Below are 27,899 nucleotides of genomic sequence, written 5' to 3' on the forward strand. Positions count from 1 at the left end.
GAAGGAAAATGAGTACTTCTTTATTTAACGCGCGGGCTTAAGGCTGGAATCACTTCCAAAGAGCCAGAAGCCCCGAGGCATATTAACACATTGCTTTTATAGAGATGGTGACACACAGGCGACTTTCTCCACCACCCCTTCTCTTACAGTTTTACAGTTGGTACAGATGTTTATGGTACAGGAAATGGGTCACAGGGCATTCTATGTTAAGAACAAGAATGCAGTCTGCAATAAGCAAAAAGCAAAATTATGACTATGTTGTGCAATTCAGCTTGCTGACAGGGGAAGTCTCTACATTGCTGTTCCTGCCAAACTATGCTAGCTCAGCAAGAACATGAGACCACTTAGTCTGACCCCCGAAATGGCTGCTACACCTCAAGTCATGCCCCTCACTCTCCTCTACCCCCAAAACCTGGGGTTTCATGGAGGAGGAAAGAGGGGGCCCTTCAGGCTGAGCCATCTGTGATTCAAGGTCTTGGGAAGAAGGCCTTGCCATACCTGAGCTCACTAGGGAGGGAGCCTCCCCCTGTTCTTGCTGTTCCCATTCTAAATCTGAGCTGCTAGACATCTCCACATGCTTAGATTCATTTCTGACAATATGTAAAGAATGTGTGATCAACTGTTTTGCTGTAAGTCCAAGGAGGATGCGCACGAACCCCATCAGACATCCAGCTGATATTTGATGGGCTCATGGAGATTGTGCTGGGTAGCCTAGCCCTGCCTCTCCCTGCTGCCATGTTTCAAATCAGCCAAGCTCAACACTTGCTGATAGAGATGGGTGAGAATTTCATATCAATTCGGTTTTGATAAGAATTTACCAAAACGTGTAAAGTTCTCCATATTCAGGACCAAAAGAACTAGAGATTTAAAAATCTATTTTTAAGAGATTAAAACGGTCCTTTTAAACATGAAAGACAGCCAAGAAACATTTTAAATTTAAAATAAAATGCATGTGGGAGAAACCAAAAAGGACAGATTTTTCAATCCAGGCCGAATGCTTTGTATGCTTTGCTTTTTAAAGTCTGGGTTTGAACTGCTGTGTATTCAACCATGTTTGTGGTGCAAAATTAGTGCTGCCACCTCTTTCTTTTTTTCTGACAAGCTCCTCATCATTAACAGCTTCTTAGCAGGTGGGTACATCGTGGTCCTTCTCGTGCTGGGAATAGCTAGCTGTACACATTGAACGTGGCCCATGCAGATGGTTGAGAATTTCATTTCAGTTCATTTTTGATAAGAATTTACCAAAAGTTGTTCTGTTCTTCCTATATGGGGGAGAAAGAACTGGAGATTTTAAAAATCTGAATGCAGGAGAAAGCAAAACTTACTGTTCAGCAATCCCTACTTGTTGATACCTATTCTGCTAAGGTATTTTCACTAGGGATGTCAGAGAAATCCGCTGCGGATTCAAATGAGGCTGGATTCTTTGGAATCCAGCCTCAGGAATCCACGGCAGATTGGGTCGGGACCACTTACCTCTGCTCCAGGAGGACTGGAGGCGGAACAGCACTCGGCTGCTTCTTCCAACCAGAGCCGTTCGCCTCCTCCCTGTCCCTGCCGATTGCCTTTAAAAAAATGTTTAAAATGGAGAGCAGCAGAATGTGCACATAGACCTATACGCAAAATTGAGCCATGAATCTTGTGTATAAGCCTATGGACACATAGACTGAGATGCAAGATTCATGACTCTATTTGTGTAAGTCTATGGGCACATCCTCCTGATCACCTTTTTTTTAAAAAAGACTTTTTTTAAAAGGCAATTGGCAGGGACAGGGAGAAGGTGAATGGCTCTGGCTGGCAGGAGGGAAGGTAAGCGCCCCCAAGCCAGTCCCCCCCCCCAGAATCCAAGCCGAGCAGTACCGCTCTGGAGGATTCTGGAGGGGGGGAGGAATGGATCATCTCCCCTCCACAGATCCCCCACTGGAACAGACGGTGGGGAATCCATACACCCCTAAATTTCACCCCTTCTCTTATTTAGCAGTATACAGTCACCAAAAAAAGTTAGAGTGGTAACCCAGTTCTAAACTGGGTATGGCACTGAGCTTCCCAACACCTAAGGGGGCACACTTGAACTCCTTCATGTGTTGAAATTTATTTTATTTATTAAATTTCTTGATTGCCCATCTGGCTGGTCACCCGGCCACTCTGGGCGATGTACAACAGTACAATTTAAAACAGTAAAATTATACATTAAAACATTTTTAAAAATACCCTACCCCACCCCAAATGCCTGCCTGAACAACCATGTTTTCAGTGCATGGCAGAAGCTCATTAAAGAGGGGGCATGGCAGAGTTCCCCAGGGAGGGAGTTCCACAGAGTGGGGGCCACCACAGAAAAGGCCCTCTCCCTCATCCTCACTAGCCTAGCTGTCCTGGCTGATGGGACAGAGAGAAGGCTATCCGAAGCTGATCTTGTTAAGCAGCCTATCTGGTGTTGCTGGAGGTGCTCCTTGAGATAGGCTGGGCCGAAACCATATAGGTCAAAACCAACTCCTTGAATTTGGCCCAGAAAACAACTGGTAACCAGTGCAACTCCTTCAGCACTGGAGTGATGTGATCATGCTGGCGGCTGCATTTAATCAGGCGTTCTGCACCAGCTGCAGCTTCTGAACCGTCTTCAAGAGTAACCCCACATAGAGCATATTACAGTAGTCTAGACAAAAAGGAGACCAGGGAATGTACTACCGATTGAAGCAAGTGGTCAGGAAGGTAGGGGCGCAGCCGCTGTATCAGATGGAGTTGGTACAATGCTGTCCAGCTCACGGCTGACACCTGAGCCTCCATGGCCAGCTGGGAGTCTAAAATGACCCCCAGGCTGCAGACCTGGTCTTTCAAGGGTAGACGCACCCCATTCAATACCAGGTCAACATCCCCCAACCTCCTCTTCTCTCCCGCCAAAAGTACCTCAGTCTTGTCAGGGTTCAGCTTCAGCTTATTCCTCCCCATCCAGCTACTCACCATCCCCAGACATTTAGACAGGGATTCCATGGCCAACCCTGGTGAAGATTTGAATGAGAGGCAGAACTGCATGTCATCCACATATTGATGACACTGAACCCCAAACCTCCTGCTGATAGCCCCCAGTGGCTTCACATAGATGTTAAATAGCATCGGGGAGAGGATGGAACCCTGTGGCACCCCACACGTGAGGGGCCATGGGTCTGACACCTCCTCTCCCAGTGGTACCCTCTGGTACCTGCTGGAGAGGAAGGACCGAAACCACCATAATACGATGTCTCCAATGCCCAACCTCTCCAGGTGGTCCAGGAGGATGCTGTGGTCAATGGTATCAAAAGCCACTGAGAGGTGGAGGAGAACAAGAAAGGATCATTCACTCCTATCCAAAGCCCTCTTCATATCATCTAGGGATGGGCGGATCACTTACCCCGTTCTGGGTGGGGGGGTCCGTGGGGGGGGAGGCGATCTGCCCCTGCCCCCAGAATCCATCCAGGCCAGCTCTGCTCTGCAGTGATCCTGCAGAGCCGGACGCCATTGCTGTGCTGTATCACTGTGCTAAGTCTGGACTCAAATGGCATCCTCTACGCCATTTGCATCCCTGTTTTTTCATGCAATAGGCTATGCAAATATCTATGTAAATATAATTTGCGTAGCCTAGGGATGTAAGAAAGTCACTTACCTTTTCGAAGGGTGACATTCATGGTGGGGGGGAGGTGCTCCGTCCCTCCCCCCAGAATTCTCCTCATCTGGCTCTGCTCCACGGAGATTCCGTGGAGCCGCTGGCCGGGGCCGCCCACAGTCAGACATCTGGCTGCTCAGCAGCCTGCAGGGACGCAAATGGCAGCTGCTATAGCTGCCGCCATTTGCGTTCCCCCCCTTTTTTTTGCCATAATAGCCTGCATAAATATTTACGTAGGCTAAAATGGCAAAAAAAAAGGGAATGCAAATGGTGGCCGCCGTAGCCGCCGCCATTTGCGTTCGCTGTTTTTTTTTGTTTTTTTGCCATGATAGGCTACGTAAATATTTACGTAGCCTATCATGGCTATAATGAGGAAGCGACTGGTGGCTGCAGACGTGACACCATTCGCAAGTCAGCGCGGATGGCAGCAGGTAAGTGCTCCATTTTGCGTGCCTTTTGTGGGTGGGGGCGCGGGGGGCTTCGTTCTGCCATGGATTTCAGGGGTCCGCATGCACTGGCATTCAGCCTCGCCGAGATCCGTGACGGAATTCTCTGACATCCATAGCATAGCCTATCATGTGAAAACAGGGATGCAAATGGTGTAGTGGACGTCATTTGCGTCTGGATATAGCACAGCAATACGGCACGGGAATGGCGGCCGTAATGCCCGCACTGCAGAGCTGGTGGCCAGCTCTGCAGGATCACCATGTGGAGGAGCCAGCGTGGATGGATTCCGGAGGGGCACGGTGATGAGTGCTCCATTCCGTCATGGACCCCAATGGGGCCAGATTCTTGCAATCCAGCCTCATTGGGGTCTGTGGCAGAATTCTCTGACATCCCTAATATCATCCACTAAAGTGACCAAGGCCATTTCTGTCCCATGCCCAGGCCTGAAGCTCGAACACATGCGGCTGTCACAGACTTGCAGATGTACATATATAGTGCTTCTCCATGTGAGAGGAATCCTATTTGGCTCAGAATACCCCTTTTCATGGAAGAGATCTATGCATATGCATTAGGACATATGTCATATTGGGACCCTTCTCATAGTTGTTGGACATGCGGCCAGCAGAAGATGCAGCTGGCTCACCAGAGGATTTGTGGGGCAGAGTTACGTAGTGTGCTGCTGTGAACCCCCATGTGTTCCTTCAACATGTGAGGGGTTTTGAGTGAACACCCCACCCCTCATGTATTTGGAAGCTGAATGATGTACATAACTTAGGACTGTGACTACACACTAGTTTCCACTGCGACTTCAATACTAAATAAAAGATTGGGCAAAAGTACCTCATCAGAATAGGAAGGGACCAATTAGTGTTGGGTTGGCTGATTTGGGCTGTGCCACCTGTTGTTCTATACTTACCACAAGTGGGATCTGCTGAGGCAGGGGTGCCCAATGTGGGGGACCTCCCACAGTAACCATGAAGCTCTCCACACCTTGCCCCCTTCAAATATATATATATATATATATATATATATATATATATATGTGTGTGTGTGTGTGTGTGTGTGTGTATATACACACACATACATATATATATATATATATATACATACATATATACACACACACACACACATACATATACATGTGTGTGTATATGTATGTGTATATATATGTGTGTGTGAGTGTATGTATGTATGTATGTATGTGTATATAGATAGACAGATAGACAGATAGACAGATAGACAGATACGTACATACGTATGTATGTATGTATGTAGATACATACTTTGAAAAATGTTAGGACAACAGGTTCTCCTTCCTTTTCCTGAAACTGCCACTGATCAGCTGTTTGGCAGACAAGAAGAGAAAGAAAGAGTTGCTTCCTGGCCCCACCCAATTTTCTTCTACTCACACAGATCTCTCCCTCCCCCCTCTCTTTCCTCTCAGACTTTAGCCTCAGTATTTCTGCCCAATCCCTTTCTTTGTTATTTTTCTCCCTTCCCTGTCCCTAACCCTTTTCTTCCCCTTACTTTCTAGCCCCTAGCCTTGCTCCTTCTCTCCCCTCTGCCCCTTTGCCTTGCTATCTCCTCCTCCTTCCCATCCTATAGCCTCACTATTTATCCCATGCACACATCTCTTTACCTTGCTGTTTCTCCCCCCTTCTAGTCTCTCTGGGGTCAAATATGTAGGTTAGGTTTGCAGTTCAGACTCTTCCTCTGTTTGTATTCAGTTTCTTGGGTAAATTACTTGACTTTTGACTAGCCAGGCCTCCACAGCAATTATGTGACTAGTCACAACCTCTGTAGGAGCAATTTTGTGGTGTTGCCCAAAGCAGTTCCTCAAATTCTCAACTGTGCCCATGGGTCCAACAAGATTGGGGACCCCTGCTCTGGGGTATGACAGATGCCTGAGGCTGGTTTGCAGGTGGCAGATAGAATCAAGATGGAGTTGCAAGACTATAGATGACTCTAAGCCAACCCTCCCTAACCTGGTGCTCTCCAGATGTTTTGGACTACAACTATTTATTTATTCATTCATTCGTTTATTAATTGCATTTATATCCTGCCTTTTTCCTCTTTCAAGGTACCCAAGGCAGCATACATGATCCTCCTCCTCTCCTTTTTATCCTCACAACAGCAACCCTGTGAGGTGAGTTGGGCTGAGAGTCTGTGACTGGCCCTAAGTCACCCAGTGAGCTTCCATTGCTGAGTGGGGACTAGTCTAGAACCCGTATCTCCCAGCTCCCAGCCCAACACTCTCGCCACTAAACCACACTGGCTCTCTTCCAGAATTCCTGATGTTGGTTGGACCTGCTCTAAGCAGACCACTCCATCAAGAAATGGTGCTCAAGTGAGGCCTTTTATCCCTCTTGGTCCAGACTATCCCTCCCAGTTTCCATGCCCCTTTTCAAAAGGTGGAGATTCTTAAAGAGGTAATCTTTTGACCTGGAGGTCAGCATTTTATCATCTGTCAGTGAGATTTTGTGTATTGCCAGCACTGGTGATCATTAGGCATTAGGCCCCTGGTGTAGGCCCCAGTTCATCAGGGGAACCTGTCTTGGTGGTGTTGTCTCTGGGGATCGTAGGCCAAGAGGCCCTAGTTCAAGAGACCCTGGCAGTGAGGCTCAGGTTCACTGTTGGAGTCTTAATCAGGGTTCTCTACTCTTATAGGTTATACTCCTGGTCTTCCTGAGACAGCTGGTGTCAGAGTCCAGTGGCTGGTAGGGCCATGACCCTGAACTAAACCCACTAGTCCATTTGGGCTAGCAGCAAGCAGTATTGCAATGACTCAAGGGTGCCTGGGGTGCTGGTTCAGCGCAGCACCATGCGGCAACAGATATTCCTTTTTGGAATTTGCATCTGATGACCAACTCTTGCAGCTAACATTAAAAGGAAGAGCCAGTCAATACTTGTCTTGGATGGATCAAAGGCATGCAAGAAATTCAACCTCCATTTTATTCTAAATAGTTTTGGCACTTCAGATCAGTGTCTCTGCTTATTATTAGGCCTTTGTAAAAATACGGCACTTGGATATGGCATACCACTTCTTTTTTTAAGTGAACAAGACAAATTGGATAAAACTGGGAAGAGAGCAGCAAAAAAATGATAGAGGCTTTGGGAAAAGGAGTCTGCGGAGAGAGATAAAGATGAGTAGTCATATTGAATTTGGAGAAGAGCAACTATACCTGTCTACAGGTACATAAATGAAAATTATAAAGAGGAAAGGGACTACTTATTCATTTTGAGTCAGCAAGGACAGGACAAGAACAAATGGACTTAGGATACACTTGGGGAAACCTATTTAACATTAGCAAATAATTTCATGGCTATAAAAGAGATTAGGATGGTGGATGGCACTTCGAAGAAAAGTTGTGACATTTACATTACTGGTAGTTCTCATTCTAGAAACCTAAGCTGGTTCATCAAGGAAAGCTAGGAGGAAAAGAACATGAGTTCAGGGTTCTTTTCTGATGATGTAAAGGGGGTTGTTGAGACCCTGAAATGGAATCTATTCCAGTTTAAGGACTTGTTTGCATAAGCATTCATTCTTGAAAGAAAGAAAGAAAGAAAGAAAGAAAGAAAGAAAGAAAGAAAGAAAGAAAAAAGAAAAGAAAAGAGAAATACTGACTCCTAGAAAACCAGCAAATGTATTTTCTGCTTAATGAGGATTTGGTGGAGAATTCTTACCATCTTATTCTGTATTTCCAGTCATCAGGGGAGAGTGCCCACCCTTACATAGCCAAACCAGCAACAGATACTCACAAAGGGGAGGTATCAGATTGGGGGGGATTTAAGGGGAGGAATTTCCTCCCAAAAGGAAGAAGCCAAGATGGAGCATACATACTCATGGACACACAATGCTGTCTGTTTGGGGGGAGTGGGGTGTGCAGAAACCAGGAGGGAGAAAAAGTGGAATTGGAGTGACTGAAAAATGGAGGAAGTGATGCATAGATATAAAAAGTGCAGAGAGAATCATTGCATTGTTTGAATAGGCCATTTCCTAGTTCACACCAAGAAGCTATTTTTAAATGTCTCCAAGTACTGAAGTGAGATCTGCCCATAGAATGGACAAATCAAAGATGTTAATATAACTAGAATAGTGCCCCTCCAAACCCCAAAAGGCAGCAGCAAAGAAAATAATTCCTGGTCTTTCTAACCCAGTTCTTATTTTGTGTGAAACATTTTAACCTGCTAATACAAATTCCAAAGCAATTAAAGTTCATTGTTCCAAGGTTGGGAGAGATGTGGCTAGCAGAGAGTGACTTATGACAGCTAGGGATGCTGGAGAAATTCGAGATGGATTAAAATGAGCTCAGATTTCAAAGAATCTGGCCTGCAGAATCCGCTGTGGAGTGACCCCCTCAGGCCACATGGAGTCCGTGGACTTTTGGATGATTTTTTTACTTTCCTGAAATTTACCCATATAAATAAATCCATAGACAAATACATGAGTTTCTGCTGAGGAAACGTTGAATGGAATGGGGGACAATACACTAAATGTATTGGGGGTTGGACTCCATGGCCTTGTAGGCCCCTTTCAACTAGGGATGGTGGAGAATTCCGCCACAAGTTTCAGTGAGGCTGAATGCACTGGCATTCGGCCCCCTGAAACCCATGGCGGAATGGCCTCCCCCCCGCCCCACCCCCGCGGAATCCCCCCCGGGATGAAGCTTACCTGGGGTGGATGTTCCGGTGGTGGTGGCTCCGGAAGTGGCGGCGGCAGTGGCGGTGGCAGCTGGTCTCTCGGCCGGCTATAGCGGACTCAAATGGCGGCCACCTTAGTGGCCACCATTTGCATCTGGCCAGGCTGCTGTGATAGGCTATGTAAGTATTTATGTAGCCTATCACGGCAAAGGCAGCCACACAAATGGCAGCCACCGCGCCATTTGCGTAGCTGCCTTTGCTGTGATAGACTATGTAAATACTTACGTAGCCTATCACGGCAAGCTAAACAAATAAATAAATCAGCGTACGCAAATGGCGGCTACGGCAGCTGCCATTTGCATTCCCTTTTTTCCGCTGTTTTAGCCTATGTAAATATTTACGTAAGCTATTAAGGTGAAAAAAAGGGAACGCAAATAGCGTAGTGGGCATTATTTGCGTTCCCCTTTTTTTCGCCAGCTGACTTTGGAAATCTAGCCGTGATAGGCTACGTTAATCGTTACGTAGCCTATCACGGGTGTTTTTTTTTTCTCTTTATTTTGTAATGGCGGTGGCAGCAGCCGGTCAGAAGACCGGCTGCCGCCCCTGCCCGTGACGAAACGCTGCCGAAACGCCGCTGGGACCCGCCGCCGAGAGGGACATTCGCATGAGGTAAGTCCCATCCTGGGGGGTGGCGGGGGGGTGGCGGAGAATTTCACCAACAATTTCGGGGGGCCGAATGCGTTGGCATTCAGCCTCCCCAAGATTCGTGGAGAAATTCACGGCCATCCCTAAATAGCTTACGTAAATATTTACGTAGGCTAAAACAACGAAAAAAAGGGAACACAAATGGCAGCCGCTGTAGCTGCCGCTATTTGTGTATGCTGTTTTTTTTTTTCGGAAGGCTGCCCAGCAGCCGGATGTCTGGCTGTGGGCAGCCCTGGCCAGTGGCTCCGTGGAATCTCCACGGAGCGGAGCCAGCCGGATCAGGATTTTGGGGGGACGTGCGGAGCGCCTCCCCCCCACCGCGAATCACCCCGTCAAAAAGGTAAGTGACTTTCGTACATCCCTACTTCCAACCCATAATATTCTATGAAATGTTACATAGTGAGGTAAATTATGTAAATACTTAACATAATTATTTCTGTGTTTTTCCACATGACAAAAAATATATATTCGCATCCATCTGGGGATGGATGATGGAATGAAAGGTGCCTGACAATCTGAGAAACACAGACAGAGTGGATTTTACACAGTCCGTATATCCCTAAACAGCCCCGTAGTATAGTTCACACTGAACACTTCAAGTCTAGCTCTGTGTGTTTTGTAACAACCCTGCAGTGTTTTCCAGAGCTTTTGAATGCTATTGGAGATTGAGCTGAAGCTGACAGAGTAGTAGGGATGGGGGAGAATTTCTCCCTGAAACTTCAGGGGGCTGAGTGCCAATGTATTCAGCCCCCCGAAGTAGTTTCGGGGAGAAATTCTCCGCCCCCCCGCCCCCTGCCCCCCGCCCCGGGATGGGACTTACCTTTCCCGAATGTCGTTCCCGGTGGTGGGTCGCAGCGGCAGTTCGGCAGGGCTTCGACAGGGGCAGGGGCGGCAGCCGGTCTTTCGACCGGCTGCCGCCGCCGCCATTCCAAGAAAAGTAAAAAAAAAAAAAACGCCCCCGTGATAGGCTATGTGACGATTAACGTAGCCTATCATGGCTAGATTTGCAAAGTCAGCAGTGATAGGCTACGTAAATCGTCACGTAGCCTATCATGGGTGACTTAAAAAAAAACAAAAACACGTACGGCTAATGGTGGCCCCCATAGGGAGCCGCCATTCAAATTCCTTATTTGGTTGCTGTAGTCTACGTAAAGATTATGTGGACTACGGCGAAAATAAGGGCAACGCTATTTGCATTGCCCTTATTTTCGCCGTAGTCTACGTAAAGATTTACGTAGACTACAGTGACCAAATAAGGAACGCGAATGGCGGCTCCCTATGGGGGCCTCCATTTGCGTACGCGCTTTTTTTTTTTTAAGTCACCCGTGATAGGCTACGTGACGATTAACGTAGCCTATCATGGCTGACTTTGCAGATCTAGCCGTGATAGGCTACGTAAATCATCACGTAGCCTATCACGGGGGTGGTTTTGTTTTGTTTTTAACTTTTTATTTCGCGGCCGGGCGAGGCGAGGCACCTCCTCCCCGGCCTGAATTTCGGCCGGGCGAGGTGGGAAGCCTCCCCCCTGGCCTGAACTTCGGGGGGAGCAGCGAAGCGCCTCCCCCCCACCGTGAAGCAAGCTGCGAGACCAGGTAAGTGACTTTCGTGCACCCCTACAGAGTAGCTTACAACAACTAAGTATTGTTGTCTGTTTCTTTTATCCCTACAGGGAAAGTTGGGTGAGAGAGTAGTATATGACAACACTGCAGTGTAGTTCTCTGTTATACTCCTATTGCATGTTGGAGGGCTGTGCTAAGAGTAGCTTACATCAGCCCTTCAATGTAGTCCATTGTTAATATTGCAGGCCAAAGATAGGGCTACTTATATTGCTCCCTCAGACCCCCTTTCAGGCCAAACCAAGCACTGAATTACAGAGAGAAGGCTCATTCTCAGTTTAAATATCCAAAACTGCTTTAAAAAAAATGTACACAAAGTAAGATACAAGTTAGAGCAGGGAGCCCTGTCTTTGAGACAAACCCTCCCCACCCCCTTATCCACAAACTCAGGTAACAAATCCTCACCAGGGATATAGATGTTTCATTTTGTTACAGGGCCCCACCTGTTCCCTCTGTTCAGGGTTTGAATGTCATTGCATATGTAGCCAAAATGGCATCATCCACAAGCAGGCTTGCTGGTTGCCAAGGTTTACAAAAGTACAAAAAAAAACTTTTTTGAGGGGGGACCCTCTAAAGGAGCAGGGAAGAACCCAAGGAGCTCCATGAGACCTGAGCATGCTCAGTGTCCAAAGAAAGATAACTGTTGGGGGAGGGGAGATTGAATGGTATGGCTGGAATCCTGAACAGTAGCACTCCACACTGCAACATTTTGTTTCAGTTTCCACTTTTACAGTGGCTAGTTTGTTATTAATTTATTAATTGTCTGTCTGTCTGTCCTATAGTTTGTGGAACCTAGACACCTGAAACTTGACATGCTTACTAAGGGGACCCTAGGGGTGTATGCCTTGGGGTCATTTTGTTTCTAAAATGCATTAATTCATTTAAATTAATGTAAATGTGTCCATGTGGTTGAAATAACATCTACAGTAATATATTCAGCCAGTAGAGGCAGACTTCCCTAACCAGTATATAGCATTCCAGTCCATACAGTTGGAAGCCATGGGAGAAGTAGGCTGATGGACAGAGTTATATGCCTGTCCCATCCCCCCTGCTGTAGGACATCCATGTTAGGTGAATGGATTGGAAAAAACCCTCCCTCAGGGGGCTATAGGGGCACACCATGCCAGGGGCTGTGCCTAGGACTGCTAGAGGGCATAGTTTCACTCAGGGTGAGTACAATGTGTCCAACTTTCACAGCTGCATAAGTTTGCTTAAAGGCTTAACTGTATCAAAGGGCTATTCTAAACCATGGGCTTTTCTAACTTGTGCAAAGCTGGGTCCCTTCTCTAGTTAAAATGTTTAAAATGAAAGTGAGTTGTTCAGGATACACACTCGCTCACTCACTCACACACACACATACACACACACACACCAGGATAGAACAGAGTTATCAGTTCCCATTAGGCCTCTGGAGAGTGCTTGCCAAAATGTCAGCCATGCAGATTTTAAAACTGATCACAGCATGGTGAAAACATTTATTCATGTGTGGGCATCTCTACACCTGCAATTTATCACACATTCATGATTAGCCACTCATGGAAGTTTGTGGGTCCATTACACAACATCATAATCCTCCAGTGATTTTCCCGCCATTTTCCCCTGCCTATCACACATTATCCCCAAATAGAAGAAATGCAGTATTTTTTCAACCTGCACAACAGAAGTGCCATGGCCTCCCCATGTATTTCTTCTGTTGCGTGAAAAACCCTCTTTGTTTGAGGTTGTTGGGAGTGCAGTCATGACTAGAGGTGTATGAAACCCCACTTATCTGCCTCTGCTGGGTTCCGTGGGGGGGGGGAGGCGATCCGGTCCTCCCCCTGGAATCCTGCCCGGCTGGCTCCGCTTCACACCCAGTCTGTGAAGCCACTGGCTGGGCCGATCCACAGCAGGGCTCCCATCCACTGCTGGGCTGCTGAGGCTGCAGCAAATGGCATCCTGCATAGGGGGTGCCATTTGCATCCCTACGCTAGGCAGTGATAAGCTACGTATATATTTATGTAGCCTATCACGGCGACAGCAGGGACACAAATGGCAGCCACTATGACGGCCGCCATTTGCGGCCACAGCAGCTCAGAAGATGACCTTGAGCCACCGCCGGAGCTGCCGCCGGAGCTGCCGCCAGAGCTGCTGCCAGGTAGGGCCATGCCGGGGGGGGGTTGGATGGGGGTGGCGGGGTTGTGAGGCCATTCCACCACGGATTCCAGGGGGCTGGATTCTTTAGAATCCAGCCTCACTGAAGTCTGTGGCGGAATTCTTCAACATCCCTAGTAAGGGTGATGGCAGTGACATTGGGGTGGTGGGCATGTCGGAATACTGACCTGCCAGCTTGCCACCATGCTGTGACTAAATGCAATGCACCAACTTTTGCTCCCAACACAGAATGGCCGGCATACCAGCATTCCAGCAGTTTGCCAGGAAACCAGTGCCTGCGGGGGTGGGATTCGGGCACTTTGGTCGAGGTTGCTGTCCATCTGCACTGCGTGTCAATCACAACCAAACCACCAGTAATCTGTGAGGGGAGGGAAAGGGGCAGGAACCAGGGAGGAAATCTTGCAGTGCCCTCAGTGTATGTAATGGCTTTTCATGGAAAAGTAGCCACCCTGTGAAAAGGTTAGGAATAGGGATGTATGAAAGTCACTTACCTGGTCTCGCAGCTTGCTTCGCGGTGGGGGAGATGCGCTTCGCTTCTCCCCCCGAAGTTCAGGTGAGGGGGGGGAGCCGTCCCGCCTTGCCCGGCCGAAATTCAGGCTGGGGGGGAGGCTTCCCGCCTCACCTGGCCGAAATTCAGGCTGGGGAGAAGCACCCCATCTCCCCAGCCGCGAACTATAAAAGTAGTTTATGGTCCCGGTAGTCTAAGTAAAGATAAGGGCTATTTGCGTTGCCCTTATTTTCGCCATAGTCTACGTAAATCTTTACGTAGACTACTGGGACCAAATAAGGAACGCAAATGGCGGCGCCCCATGGGGGCTTCCATTTGCGTACACGCTTTTTTTTCTTTCCCAAAGTCACCTGTGATAGGCTATGTAATGATTAACGTAGCCTATCATGGCTGACTTTGGAGATCTAGCCATGATAGGCTACGTTAATCGTTACGTAGCCTATCACGGGGTTGTTGTTGTTTTTTACTTCAGCTGTAATGGCGGCGGTGGCAGCCAGTCGAAAGACCGGCTGCCGCCCCCGCCCCCACCGAAAGCCCGTCAAACCGCCGCCGGGACCCGCCTCCGGGAGGGACATTCGGCTACGGTAAGTCCTATCCCGGGTGGGTGGCGGGGGGGTGGCGGAGAATTTCACCACCAATTTCGGGGGGCCAAATGCGTTGGCGCTCGGCCCCCCGAAGATTCGGGGAGAAATTCTCCGCCATCCCTAGTTAGGAATGGAATATAATGAGATAGAAACAACTGTGTAACGGAGCCCAATCTAATCCTGCGATGAAACCGGATGGAGAAAACCCTAGTATTGATGTAGATTTCTGCTCCCATGTGATGAACCTCTGTGACTTTCTATAGAGAACTAACAAAATGCCCTAGAAACATTTTTTGTACTCTTCTAGTATTCAAAAAGATACAATTAATTTTATGATACAGCTCTTTGTGTTTGTGTGCTTTCATTGTAAGTGAATGTAATGATCCAAAAACTTTTATAACTTGCTTGCTGCTGCGTCCCCCCCCCCACACACACACACCCTGCTCTTCCACGCCAAATTCTAAGGAAGATAATGTGATACCTTTTCTAATGATGGGGACAAAACCTCCTGTTAAGATAAATTTAAAACTGGAATTTGTTGAATGACATTACAATGGAATCTGACAAAGTCTGGAAGAAAACCAAACACTGTTTTGTGATGAGCAAGCAAATTCATGAATGGCTCAGAGGCACAGGTGAAATTATTGCTTAATTGTCTGGTATGAACAAAGCTGGTACAGCTAACCCCAATCTAATTAGGGAGGAAAGAGGAAATAAGTTCATCATCTAATCTCGCTAGACATTCCATGATAACCTGCCATCCCGAATGCATTACCTCTACTTTCTGGTACCTCTGACATCGTTTAGTTGCAGGTATTTGAATATTAACCTTCTTTGTTTGAACTGCAGTCTTTCTGCCCTGAAGAAGTCACAAACCATTTTCTGTAGGTTGCACATTCAAATACTCTTATGGTTTACGTTATGTGATTGTTCTGCTATTTCCAGCTCATTTTCTTCACTATTGAGACCCACATTGTTATTTCAGTCTCTGGAATTAGTTACCTGTAACAGGTACTTGAAAGAAAAAAAAATGTCAGAGAATTGGCTAAGTGGTCTTTGTCAGCTTTCTGCTAAAGGACAATTTTATGTTATATTCTCATTTAGAATTTTTTTTAAAAAAATTACGAAATTCTAAGCAGTTTATCTGATCATTCTGCCTAAATGGACCAGGTGAAGAACAAAATGCAATGCTAGGAAAGGTTAACAAAGACCTAATGAGATAAGGAATATAGATTTTGATTGCACTATGAAAGATGGAGGTTGGGTACACATATCAGTAGCCAATCATTACTCTTTTTCCTATTTTAGAACATTCTGCAGACTATTCAAATCTTCACATCTAATGCCATCTCTTAAAGATAAGGTTGAACACATTAAAAAAAAAAATACTGAAGTCTCCAGCCAGTTGGATTGATTGTCATTTTTGTATTTTCTTTTCTAATTTCCAGCATGATTATTTGCATGATTATATGGGTCTCAAAACTGAAATTTGTTCTAGAAACAGATCTGCATGTATGGGAAGTTTTGTGTCCATTATGTTTTTGGCCTTTGTATTGATTGGTTACATGGGACAACACAATTCTGGGATTGGAAAGAACTGTAGCATGGTCTCTCCACCCACATGACCAAGGGCTTCTGACATTACATGCATGGCACAGGAAAGAGCCATATTACAGCAGCTCCCACAACATACATTTTATTTTATTTATTTAGAATAAGTTTGGATCACCCCTCCACTCAATGAATGCTCGAGGCAATGGGCAAATAAAATACATAAAGCACAAAAAGCTGAACAATTTCTTTGTACAAACCAGGGATTAAAGGGAACCTGTGTAACATCAGGAAGGCAACCTTAGAGTTAGTTGATTTATGCAACACAAAGAAAAAGACTCAAGTAGACTATGGTGGTAGAGTTCTGTGTGTATGTGTGTGTGTGTGTGTGTGTGAGAGAGAGAGAGAGAGAGAGAGAGAGAGAGATGTATGGAGCACATGACAGAGGTGTACTGAAGCCTTCTCTTGGGTGTAGTACTGTACTGAGAGCATTTTACATGGAGAATTCAAATATATGATCTCTCACCTGCAGCCTGAAGTTGAACAGGTCAGAATTCTACCACCTTCTACATATTACAGAATTCTAACTCCTACATATTACATTCAGCATTTAGTTTTCATTAATTGCAAGCTGTATTCGTCTGAGTGATAGATGCTTTAGTTCTCGTCTTTCATCACACGTCTTCTCCCTTTGTTTTGCCTGGTGATTCTGTCAAGTTTGCATACATTATGAAATAAAAGTAAGCAGTGCTAAGCAGTAATTCAAGTCCTGCTTATCTATCAGGTGTACTGCTGAAATCAGTCAGTGGTTTATAGTGCCCACAGAGCCACGGTGATGAAGATTAATGGCAACCTGTACTTCAGTCCAAAGGAGCTGGCTGCAGATATATCCTTGGGGCAGCTTTGGATTACCTGAAGTTTTACATGTACTGAAAACATGCTATCTCTTTTACATATCTTGGTGACTTTGTTTCTGATCAGGTTATAGATATCTGATAACTCAGTTGCTGTGATGAAAATAAATAAATAAAAGAATTCCCTGCTGCTGAAACAGTACTTAAAATTAATGGGCTGGATCCATAGGTTCCCTTCTGCTAGAGATAACCTCTGTTACCAGAAAGCTTCTGCACTTGGCATAGCAGAAGTGCACTGCATGAGAAAAATGACCCTCACCTCACAAAGGATGGGAAGAATGTGTTTGGCCACAGCATGAAGAACTTCATCAGGAGGGCTTTAAACTGAATCCTATGGGGAAGGGAGATGTAACGTTGGGGGTAACAATGGATGTAGCCGCATGCACTGCAATGGAGAGAACAGCTCTGATAGCACCTAATAATATTCTTCAGGCACATGTAGGAAGAAAGCCAGACTATGAAGCATATGGTCTTCGATGTCTATATACTAATGCCCAGAGTATAGGAAACAAACAGAACGAACTTGAACTCTTAATACAAGAGTGAAATTATGACCTGATAGGTATAACTGAGACTTGGTGGGATGACTCTCATGACTGGAATACAGCAATTGAAGGATATAACTTGTTCAAAAAGAACAGGAGGAACAGAAAGGGAGGTGGGGTTGCACTGTATGTGAAAAATACATATCTCTGCACAGAAATACTGGAGGAGGAGCTTGGTAGCCCCATCGAGAGCATCTGAAATTTATTATTTGAAATAAATGGAGCAAAGAATAAAAGGAACCTGGTGGTCGGAGTCTACTACTGGCCACCCAATCAAGGAGAACACAAGGATGAAACTTTTGAAAAGCAAATAGCCAATGTTTTAAGGAAGCATGATGTAGTAGTAATGGGGGACTTCAATTGCCCCTGATATTTGTTGGGAGACAAATTCTGCAAAACCTGGCCCCTCCAGGAAATTTCTGACTTGTGTGGTGGATAACTTCCTCCTACAGAAAGTAGAGGAAGGAACTAGAGGATCGGCTATCCTTGACTTGATCCTAACCAACAGAGATGACTTAGTGGATGAAGTAGCAGTTACAGGAACTCCGGGGGAAAGTGACCATGTTGTACTTGAGTTCTTGGTTCTAAGGGAAGCAAAAGCTGAGTGTAGTCAAACGCGTACCCTGGATTTTAGGAAAGCTGATTTTAATCAACTCAGAACAATGATCACTAAGGTCTAAGGATGGACGAAAGTCCCTTACCTGGTCCCGCAGCTGTTTTCGGTGGGGGGGAGGCGCTCCAGTTCTCCCCCCGAAATTCTTGGCAGGTGGGGAGGCGCCCCGCCCCTCTTGGCCGAAATTCTGGCCAGGGGGGAAGCACCCCGTCTCCCCGGCTGCGAAATAAAAAAGTAAATTGTAAAAAAAACCCCACACATGTGATAGGCTACGTAACGATTTACGTAGCCTATCATGGCTAGATTTTCAAAGTCAGCCGTGATAGGCTACGTAAATCTTTCTGTAGCCTATCACGGCTGACTTTGAAAAAAAAAGAAAAAGCACGTACACAAATGGCGGCGCCCATGGGCGCCGCCATTTGCGTTCCTTGTTTGGGCATGGGTAGTCTACGTAAAGATTTACATAGACTACGGAGAAAATAAGGGCAACGCAAATAGACGAGGCTGGACAGCCATTTGTCAGGGATGCTCTGACTTGGATTCCTGCATTGAGCAGGGGGTTGGACTCCATGGCCTTGTACGTCCCTTCCAACCCTACTATTCTATGATTCTATGACCCCAAATCCAAAGGAATTCCCATGTTTCAGAAAAGTCTTATAAGAGACTTTGCACAAGCTCATTCTCAAGATATTGATGGAGCACTAAAGTCTATATGTCATAGTTTCCGTTTCCTTTAGGGTTGTATGAAACACTTACCTGGTTCCGCTGAGGCCATCCATGGTGGGGGAGAGGTGCTCCCCCCCCCGGAATCCTCCCTAGCCGGCTTCGCTCTGCAGTGACTCCGCAGAGCCGCCAGCCACGGCCAGCCGCAGTGGGAATTCCAGCTGCGGCCGGGCTGCTGCGGCTGCAAATGGCGGCCACTATGCCATTTGTGTGGCTGCCTTTTTCATGATAGGCTATGTGAATACTTACATAGCCTATCACGGCAAAGAGCAGGGGCACAAATGGCGTAGCAGCCACCATTTGTGCCCCTGCTCTTTGCCGTGTTAGGCTACTTAAGTATTTACGTAGCCTATCATGCTAAAGCAGCTATGCGAATGGCGGCCACTAGTGTGCTAGTTGTGGCCGTAGCAGCCTGGCAGCAGCCAAGAGACCAGCTGGAGGAGCTGCTGCCGCTGCAGCCGCAGCCAGAGCCACTGCTGCCGGAGCCGCATCCGCCGCCAGGTAAGCTCCGTCCCAGGGGGATTCCACAGGGTGGTGGGGAGCAAGGCCGTTCCGCCACAGATTCTGGGGGATTCTTTAGAATCCAGCCTCACTGGAGTCCGTCGCAGAATTCTCTGACATCCCTAGTTTCCTTATTCACTGTTTTTAACACTGTAATGAAACTCCAGATCATATTGTGGTGCTGCACTGACAGAAATCTTCTACTACCTCTTGCACAAGAGTTCACAGGCAATCTATTATTATTATTATTATTATTATTATTATTATTATTATTATGCCTTTCATGACACATTTCCCTCACAAGGCAGCTTACAATATTTCAAGGACGTTACAGTTAAACACCCACACAGCCACAGCAGCTGCTGCTAATGTTTTTAAGCACCAAATGCAGACTCAAAAAATGAGCCTTTAGTTTTGTTTTGTTTTTAAAAGCCAGAAGTGATGAGGTCATAAGTGTCTCCTTAGGGAGGGAGCTCCAAAGGTATGGGGCCACCACTCAGAATGTCCTGTCTGGTACCCGCCAGCCTAACGGCTTCTGCTGGTGGGCCAGAAAGTAGGGCATCTGACTCTGATCTTAATGCTTGGGCAAGCTCATAAAGGTGTAGTCAATCCTTCAGATAACATGTTCCTACACCATTCAGGGCTTTGGAGGCCACAATCAGTACCTTAAATTGGGCCAGGAAATGGACAGGCAGCCCAAGGAAACAATACAGAATAAGAGTAATATGATCTGAATGCCTAGCTTCGACAGCTGCAGTTTTTGAATCATCTTCAAGGGCAGCTCCACATAGAGTATATTAGAGTAATCTAACTTGGACATTACCAAGGCATGTGTGTCACTGTAGCTAGGTCAGCTTTGTCTAGATGCCGCAGCTGCCAAACCAGCCTAAAGTGGTAGAAAGAACTCCTGACAGCTGATGCCACCTGCACTTCCAGTGCTAAATGCAGAAGCACTCCCAGAGCATGGACCTGGCCCTTCAGGGGTATCCCATCCAGAATCAGATGTAAACCCCCTGCCCCCCATCTAGGCTAGTGCATTTCCCAGTCCACAGCAGGGGTGTACGAACCCCACCTACCCAAGTCTGCGGCGGGGGGAGGCGATCCGTTCCTCCCCCCTGGAATCCTCCATGGAGCTGCCGGCCAGGTAAATACGTAAATATTTATGTAGGCTAGAATGATGAAAAATAAAGGAATGCAAATAGCGCCCACTACGCTATTTGCATTCCTCTTTTTTTCACCGCTTTATCTCCTTAAATATTTATGTAAGATAAATCGGCGAAAAATAGGGAATGCAAACGGCAGCTGCCGTAGCCGCCGCCATTTGCGTACGTGGGGTTGTGTTTTTTGGGGGGGTAGCCATGATAGGCTATGTAAATTCTTACGTAGCCTATCACAACTGCCTGGCTGGACGCAAATGGTGGCCGCTACGGCAGCCGCCATTTGCGTCCGCAGCAGCCCGTCGCGGCCGGAAATCCAGTTGCGGATGGCCTGGAGCCCGCCGTCGAGGATTCCAGGGGGGAGGACTGGACTGCCTCCCCCCGGTTGAGGATTCTGGGGGGAGCAATGGAGCGCCTCCCTCCCCACCGCAAAAGATTCTGTGAAAAGGTAAGTGAGTTTCGTACATCGCTAAGATGAGTCTGGGAGGGCACGAATGGGTGAGAGGGGGTGTGTGAGCAAGAAAAGCAGCTTATTGGGCACCCAGAGAACCTGACCTGGGGTGTGCTCACACATCCCTAAGTGTGGTATAGTGGTTACAGTGTTGGACTGGGACTCGGAAGATCTGGGTTCTAGTCCCTACATGGCCATGAAGTTCACTTGGTGACTTTGGGCCAGTCACTGACTCTCAAGCTAATCTAACAGGGTTGTTGTGAGGATAAAATAGAGAGGAGGAGGATCATGTAAGTTGCTTTGGGTTCCTTGCAAGAAGAAAAAAGGTGGGATATAAATGTAATAAAGAAATAAAGAAATAAAATGTAATAAAGAAATAACTTGATTACAAAAATATAATCTCACATCACAATGAAGTTTTTCAATGGTCTCTGTTTCAACATCCAGGTTGCCAGTCATCAAGTGTTAGGTATGAAAAAATGGAGAAATCAAGCATGTATGAATAGGGATGTGCGAACTCATCCCTGTTTGGGTTCTCTGTAAGCCCGCCCAGCCCCTGTCCCCACTCACTGGTCCCCGGACTGCGCTCAAGCCCCTCCCATGCTTGGCGAGCAGCCTGCACTTACCCCAGCAGCCTCATCGAGCTCCACGGTCACCATTTAAAAATAAAATAAAATGGCAACTGCAAAATTGCATGCTTTTGTATGTGTGAAAATGTTCATTTTTGCGAATGCGCATATTCTCATGCATAAAATGCACATTTTTGCAAAGGCACACATTAGTGTGTGTGCCAAAATGTGCATTTTTCAGAAAATGCACATTTTTGCACATACACAAATATGCACATTCGCAAAAATGCACATTTTCATGTGTATGCAAATTTGTGCATTTTTGCGATTGCCATTTTATTTCTCCAAAAATGGTGACTGCAAAGCTCGATGAGGCCACTGGGGTGTGTGCAGGCCATTCACTGAGTGCAGGCAGGGGGCAAGTAGGGCCAGGGGCTTGGCGAGAGGGGCTTGGTGGTGCGGGCAGGTGCGGGATCGCTGGATTCCCGGACTGAATCAGGTTCCTACACCATCCCTATGTATGAACCAGTCCTTAAGGATGTAAATAGCAAAAAGTAAAGAAGCCTTCAAGAATGGCCAGTATTAGTAGGAAACCTCCTGAAAATGTAAACCTAATCTGAAGCAGACGTGTTTCAATTGTTATTCCAGGAGAGAAGCAACCTTTAAACTATAGATGTCACAAGATGCCCATGTACAAGGAAAAATCCTGAAAGAAGCTTGATGATACAGACTCGACTAATGACTTAGAAAGGATATTCTTACTATGAGGAGAAAAGAAATGCAAGACACCCTAATTTAATTCTTCTCTTGACAATTATTAATGAACTGATACATATACAGAGACATAATTATTGATGAGATATGCTAATCTCAACAGAGATAAGAATGAACTTGTGGGTCAGATTCATTTATAAGACTATCAGCAGTATATATTTGTCATTGATACATATCTAATAAAGTATGTAGAGACATCTTGATAACTCGTTTTCAATAAAGAGATTTTGTGGGTTTGTTTGTTTTTTCAATTATAGCATAATGTCTTATCTTATTCTCATTGTACTATTCAGAATTTACGGCTAAGGACATCTAACTTGTTAAATGCTGAACAGTTAGACAACATAATAAATTATGGATGTACAAAAGTCACTTACCTTTCCGCGGATTATGTTGATGGTGGGGGGGAGGCGTTCTGTCCCTCCCCCCGGAATCCTTGACGGTGGGGGAGGCGATCCGTTCCTCCCCCCCGGAATCCTCCACGGCTGGCTGTGCTCCGCAGCAGCTCCATGGAGCAGCCGGCCAGGCCCAGCCAGGCCAGAGCCATCCACAGCCGGATTTCCAGCCGCGGAGGGCTCTGGGGAAAAAAAAAACCCGCGTGCGCAAATGGTGGGTGCTACGGCCGCCGCCATTTGCGTTCCGTATTTTTGGCCATCTTAATCTACATAAATATTTATGTAGACTATGACGGCAAAAATAAAGGGGAATGCAAATAGTGTAGCAGGTGCTATTTGTGTCCCTTTTTGATTCACCATTTTAGCCTACGTAAATATTTACGTAGGCTAAAACGGCGAATCAAAAAGGGACGCAAATAGTGCCCGCTATGCTATTTGCATTCCCCTTTATTTTTGCCGTCATAGTCTACGTAAATATTTAAATAGACTAAGATGGCCAAAAATAAGGAACGCAAATGGCGGCAGCCATAGCCGCCGCCATTTGCGTACGCGGGTTGTTTTTTTTATAAAAGCCAGTCATGATAGGCTACGTAAATCTTTATGTAGCCTATCACGTCATTTTTGGGTTTTTTTTACACAAGACTGCAAATGGCGGCGGCGGCAGCCAGTTAGAAGACCAGCCGCCGCCGCCGCAGCTGCCGCTGGAACCGCCGCCCCAGGTAAGTCTCGTCCCAGGGGGGATCCGTGGGGGGGTGGGGGGTGGCAGGCCGTTCCACCACAGAGTTCAGGGGGCCAAATGCACTGGCATTTGGCCTCACCGAGATCCGTGGTGGAATTCTAAGGATGGACGAAAGTCCCTTACCTGGTCCCGCAGCTTGCTTTGCGGTGGGGGGAGGCGCTTCGGTTTCCCCCCCGAGGTTCTTGGCGGGGGGAGGCGCCCCACCCCTCCCAGCCGAAATTCAGGCCGGGGGGGAGGCGCCCCATCCCTCACTGCCGAAATTCAGGCCGGGGGGGAGCGCCCCGTCTCCCCGGCCACGAAATAAAAAAAGTAATGTAAAAAAAAAAACGTGATAGGCTATGTAATGATTTACGTAGCCTATCACGGCTAGATTTTCAGTCAGCAGTGATAGGCTACGTAAATATTTATGTAGCCTATCACGGGTGACTTTGAAAAAAAAAAGTGCATACACAAATGGCGGCGCCCATGGGCATTGCCCTTATTTTCGCTGTAGTCTACGTAAATCTTTCTGTAAACTACTGCTGCCCAAATAAGCAGCGTTGCCCTTATTTTCGCCGTAGTCTACGTAAATCTTTGTCAGGGTGGACACTGAGCCCATAGAATCCGAGAGTAGTTCTGATTCTGAGGAAGAGCAGTCGCTCCTGGGAGAGGAGCGCACTCCTCTTTCCCAGGGCCCACAGCTGACGGAGATTCCTCCCACCAGCATTCCTAGATTAGAAAGCAGTCCAGGAAGGAGTGCTCGAAAGGCACTTACCTCGTCTCGCAGCTTGCTTTGCGGTGGGGGGGAGGCGCTTCGCTTCTCCCCCCAAAATTTAGGCTTGGGGGGGAGGCACCTCGCCTCGCCCGGCCGAAATTCAGGCCGGGGAGGAGGTGCCTCGCCTCGCCCGGCTGCGAAATAAAAAGTAAAAACAAAAACGCCCCCATGATAGGCTACGTGACGATTTACGTAGCCTATCATGGCTAGATCTGCAAAGTCAGCTGTGATAGGCTACATTAATTGTCATGTAGCCTATCACGGGGGCATTTTTTTTTTTTACTTTTCTTGGAATGGCGGTGGTGGCAGCCAGTCGAAAGACCGGCTGCCGTCCCCGCCCCTGTCGAAGCCCTGCCGAACCGCCGCTGTGACCCGCCACCGGGAGCGACATTCGGGAAAGGTGAGTCCCATCCCGGGGGGGTGGGGGGGTGGAGAATTTCTCCCTGAAACTACTTCGGGGGGCTGAATACGTTGGCACTCGGCCCCCCAAAGTTTTGGCGAGAAATTCTCTGACACCCCTAGTCCAGGGAGTGACTGAGCAGAGATAGCAGACTTGGTGGATGCGCGACGCAGACACAGAGAGCGGCGCCAGATGGAGGGCACGGAAAGGAGGCACAGTGCCCGGTTCGCGCGCAAACAACGGCTGCACCCAGAGGATCCAAGGGAAAAGGGGAGGGACTCTCCCTAGTCCTTAAGTTCAGGGGTCTGCCAGTAATTCCCTTTCAAACGGGGACCAACTGTTTCAACTTAGGGCATAGGTACTCTGCTGCTCAGATCTAGTTGCTACCTGTAGAGTTGTTGAGTTGTAAAAGAAGAATAAAGCTTTGAAAGGAATCCCTTTGTCTGTGTCTGGACTTGGCTACTGGATTAGACTGAGAGAGGCCTCAAAGGAGCCCTTGACAATCTTTACGTAGACTACCCCTGCCCAAATAAGGAATGCAAATGGCGGCGCCCATGGGCGTACGTGCTTTTTTTTTTTTTTTTCAAAGTCAGCCGTGATAGGCTACGTAATGATTTACGTAGCCTATCATGGCTGACTTTGAAAATCTAGCTGTGATAGGCTACGCAAATCGTTACGTAGCCTATCACATGTTGTTGGTTTTTTCTTTTACTTTACTTTGTAATGGTGGAAGACCGGCCGGAAGACCGGCCGCCGCCCCCGCCGAAATGCCGCCAAGACCCACCGCTGAGAGGGACATTCGAAGGAGGTAAGTCCCATCCCAGGGGTGTGGCGATGGGGGGGGTGGCAGAGAATTTCACCACCAATTTCGGGGGTCCGAATGCATTGGCATTCGGCCTCCTGGAGACTCGTGGAGAAATTCCCCGCCATCCCTACGGAATTCTCTGCCATCCCTATATAGAAATGCATAGATGTGCACAATCCCTACCTATCCTACTTCTCCCCATGCCCATATTAAAATGGGAGTGCAAATTTCCTCTTTATTTTTGCACATATATACAAGATCACAAAACACTGAATCCCTAGTACATTTTGTATGAAGTTACTATTTATTTATTTATTTATTTATTTATTTATTAGATTCATATTAGGGCTGTGCATGGACCCCCCAATCCGCTTGGATGCCACCGGACCCACTTAATCAGCCCCACTTTGACTTGGACCAATTTGGACCCCCTCCACTTCTACTTGGTTCCAGATCCGAAGTGAGATTTGGATATCTGGACCACTCAGTTTGGGTGTTCTTTCATTGACTTCATCAAACACAAATGGCCATAACGTTTTTCAGTTTTCATGATAAATATATGAAACATGGGAAACTCTCTGCTGACATGGAGGGGATCCCACCTGTCAAATTTCAGACAGTTTGGCCCAGTACTCTTTGTGCTATGTGCAGCTGAACTAGCTGCACATAGTGTTGCCCTTATTTTCGCCGTAGTCTACATAAACATTTACGTAGACTACAGCGACCAAATAAGGAACGGGAATGGCGGCTCCCTATGGGGGCCGCCATTCGCGTACGCGCTTTTTTTTTTTTTAAGTCACCCGTGATAGGCTACGTGACGATTCACGTAGCCTATCACGGCTGACTTTGCAAATCTAGCCGTGATAGGCTACGTGAATCGTCACATAGCCTATCAGGGGGAGTTTTCCCCCCCCCCTTTCATTGCAATGGCAGCGGCGGCAGCCGGTCGAAAGACCAGCTGCCGCTCCCGCCTTGCTCGAACACCCGCCGAACTGCCGGCCAGACCAGCCACCGGGAGGGACATTCGGTGAAGTTAAGTCCCGTCCCGGGGGGGTGCAGGGGGTGGGGGGGTGCGGAGGATTTCTCCCCGAAACTTGTTTGGGGGGCCGAACACGTTGGCGCTCGGCCCCCCGAAGTTTCGGGGAGAAATTCTCCGCCATCCCTAAGAAGGACGCTTCCTTGTTACAGCAATTTGCAGATTGTGCTGCAGGCAGCAAGACCTCCTCTGATGATGATAATGCTCGCACAGGTCAGTATTGGGGAAGGGATCTGCTAGGTTCAGGCCTTTATATGCCAAAAGCAAGACCTTGTGCTTGGCTCAGTAGCTAGTAGGAAGCCAGTTAGGGATGTCAGAGAATTCCCCCATGGATCTCGGTGAGGCCGAATGCCAGTGCATTCGGCCCTCCGAACTCCGTAGTGGAACAGCCTGCCCCCCGCCCCCCCACGGATCCCCCCCGGGATGAGACTTACCTGGGTTGGTTCTTCCGGGCGGCGGCGGCTCCAGCGGCAGCTGCGGTGGCTGCGGCTGCAGTGGCTAGTCTTCCGACTGGCTGCCACCGCCGCCATTTGCTGTGTTGTAAAAAAACAAAAACAAAACCCTGATGTGATAGGCTACATAAAGATTTGCATAGCCTATCATGGCTGGGTTAAAAAAAACAAACAAACCGCGTATGCAAATGGCGGCGGCTACAGCTGCCACCATTTGCGTTCCTTATTTTCGGCTGTCTTAGTCTACGTAAATATTTACGTAGACTATGAAGGCGAAAATAGAGGGGAATGCAAATAGCGTAGCGGGCGCTATTTGCATCCCTTTTTGATTCGACGTTTTAGCCTACGTAAAGATTTACGTAGGCTAAAACGGTGACTCAAAAAGGGATGCAAATAGCACCCGCTATGCTATTTGCATTCCCCTTTATTTTCGCCGTCATAGTCTACGTAAATATTTACATAGACTAAGATGGCCAAAAATAAGGAACGCAAATGGCGGCGGCCATAGCCGCCGCCATTTGCATACGCGGTTTTGTTTCCCCCCCCCCAGAGCCCTCCACAGCCCGAAATCCAGCTGCGGACAGCTCTGGCCTGGCTGGGCCTGGACGGCTGCTCCGCGGAGCTGCCGCAGAGCACAGCTGGCCGGCGAGGATTCTGGGGGGGAGGAACAGATCACCTTCCCCCCCCATCGAGGATTCTGGGGGGAGGGACGGAACGCCTACCCCCCCACCATCAACATAATCCGCAGAAAGGTAAGTGACTTTCGTACATCCCTAAAGCCAACACAGTTGCTTTAACACAGGTTTAGTATGTTCATGGTCATGTGCTCCACTTAGCGTTCTGCATGCTGCATTCTGCACCAGCTGCAGCTTCTGGACCAATCTAGGGATGTGCAAACTCACCCCGTCCGGGTTCTCTGGATGCCTGCCCAGCCTGTGCCCCTGCTCGCCAGTCCCTAGACCACACTCGAGCTCTCCCACACTCGGTGAGCAGCCTGCACTCACCTCAGCAGCCTCGTCAAGCTCTGCAGTCACCATTTTTTTAAAAAACAAACAAAATGGCAATCACAAAAATGCACATGTCTTTGCATGAGCGAAAATGCACATTTTGTGAATGAGCATATTCTCATGTGTGAAATGCACATTTTTGCATTTCACGGCTTTGCACTTTCTCACCAGAGCCCAGCTGTAATCATTCAGCCCTGTTAACAAAGCCTAGCTGTGCTGTGCCC

At 47.5% G+C, this 27,899-nt stretch overlaps 1 protein-coding gene across 1 annotated transcript; it reads right to left on the minus strand.

Moving 5' to 3' along the window:
- LOC146351045 (uncharacterized) lies at positions 1-27,899 on the minus strand. The gene is made up of 5 exons (XM_084841984.1): positions 27,673-27,899; positions 26,651-26,749; positions 18,001-18,131; positions 17,014-17,085; positions 1-1,262 (listed from the first exon to the last, which is right to left on the minus strand). The coding sequence occupies exons 1-5, from the start codon at positions 27,703-27,705 to the stop codon at positions 1,217-1,219; spliced, it is 381 nt and encodes a 126-aa protein (XP_084698110.1). The 5' UTR covers positions 27,706-27,899; the 3' UTR covers positions 1-1,216.

The sequence above is a fragment of the Heloderma suspectum genome, chromosome 3 (assembly GCF_057233095.1).
Source record: "Heloderma suspectum isolate Gila_16-S chromosome 3, 16-S_ref, whole genome shotgun sequence".
Taxonomy (NCBI): domain Eukaryota; kingdom Metazoa; phylum Chordata; class Lepidosauria; order Squamata; family Helodermatidae; genus Heloderma; species Heloderma suspectum.

What these genes read in the sequence shown, in the direction of transcription:
- LOC146351045 (XM_084841984.1), bottom strand. Translation starts at nt 27,705, where the DNA reads ATGGTGACTGCAGAGCTTGACGAGGCTGCTGAG. An exon ending in AGCTTGACGAGGCTGCTGAG is followed by an intron (nt 26,750 to 27,672) that starts GTGAGTGCAGGC and finishes TTTACAACACAG; the next exon opens with CAAATGGCGGCGGTGGCAGC. An exon ending in TTCTTCCCATCCTTTGTGAG is followed by an intron (nt 1,263 to 17,013) that starts GTGAGGGTCATT and finishes TCCCCCATATAG; the next exon opens with GAAGAACAGAACAACTTTTG.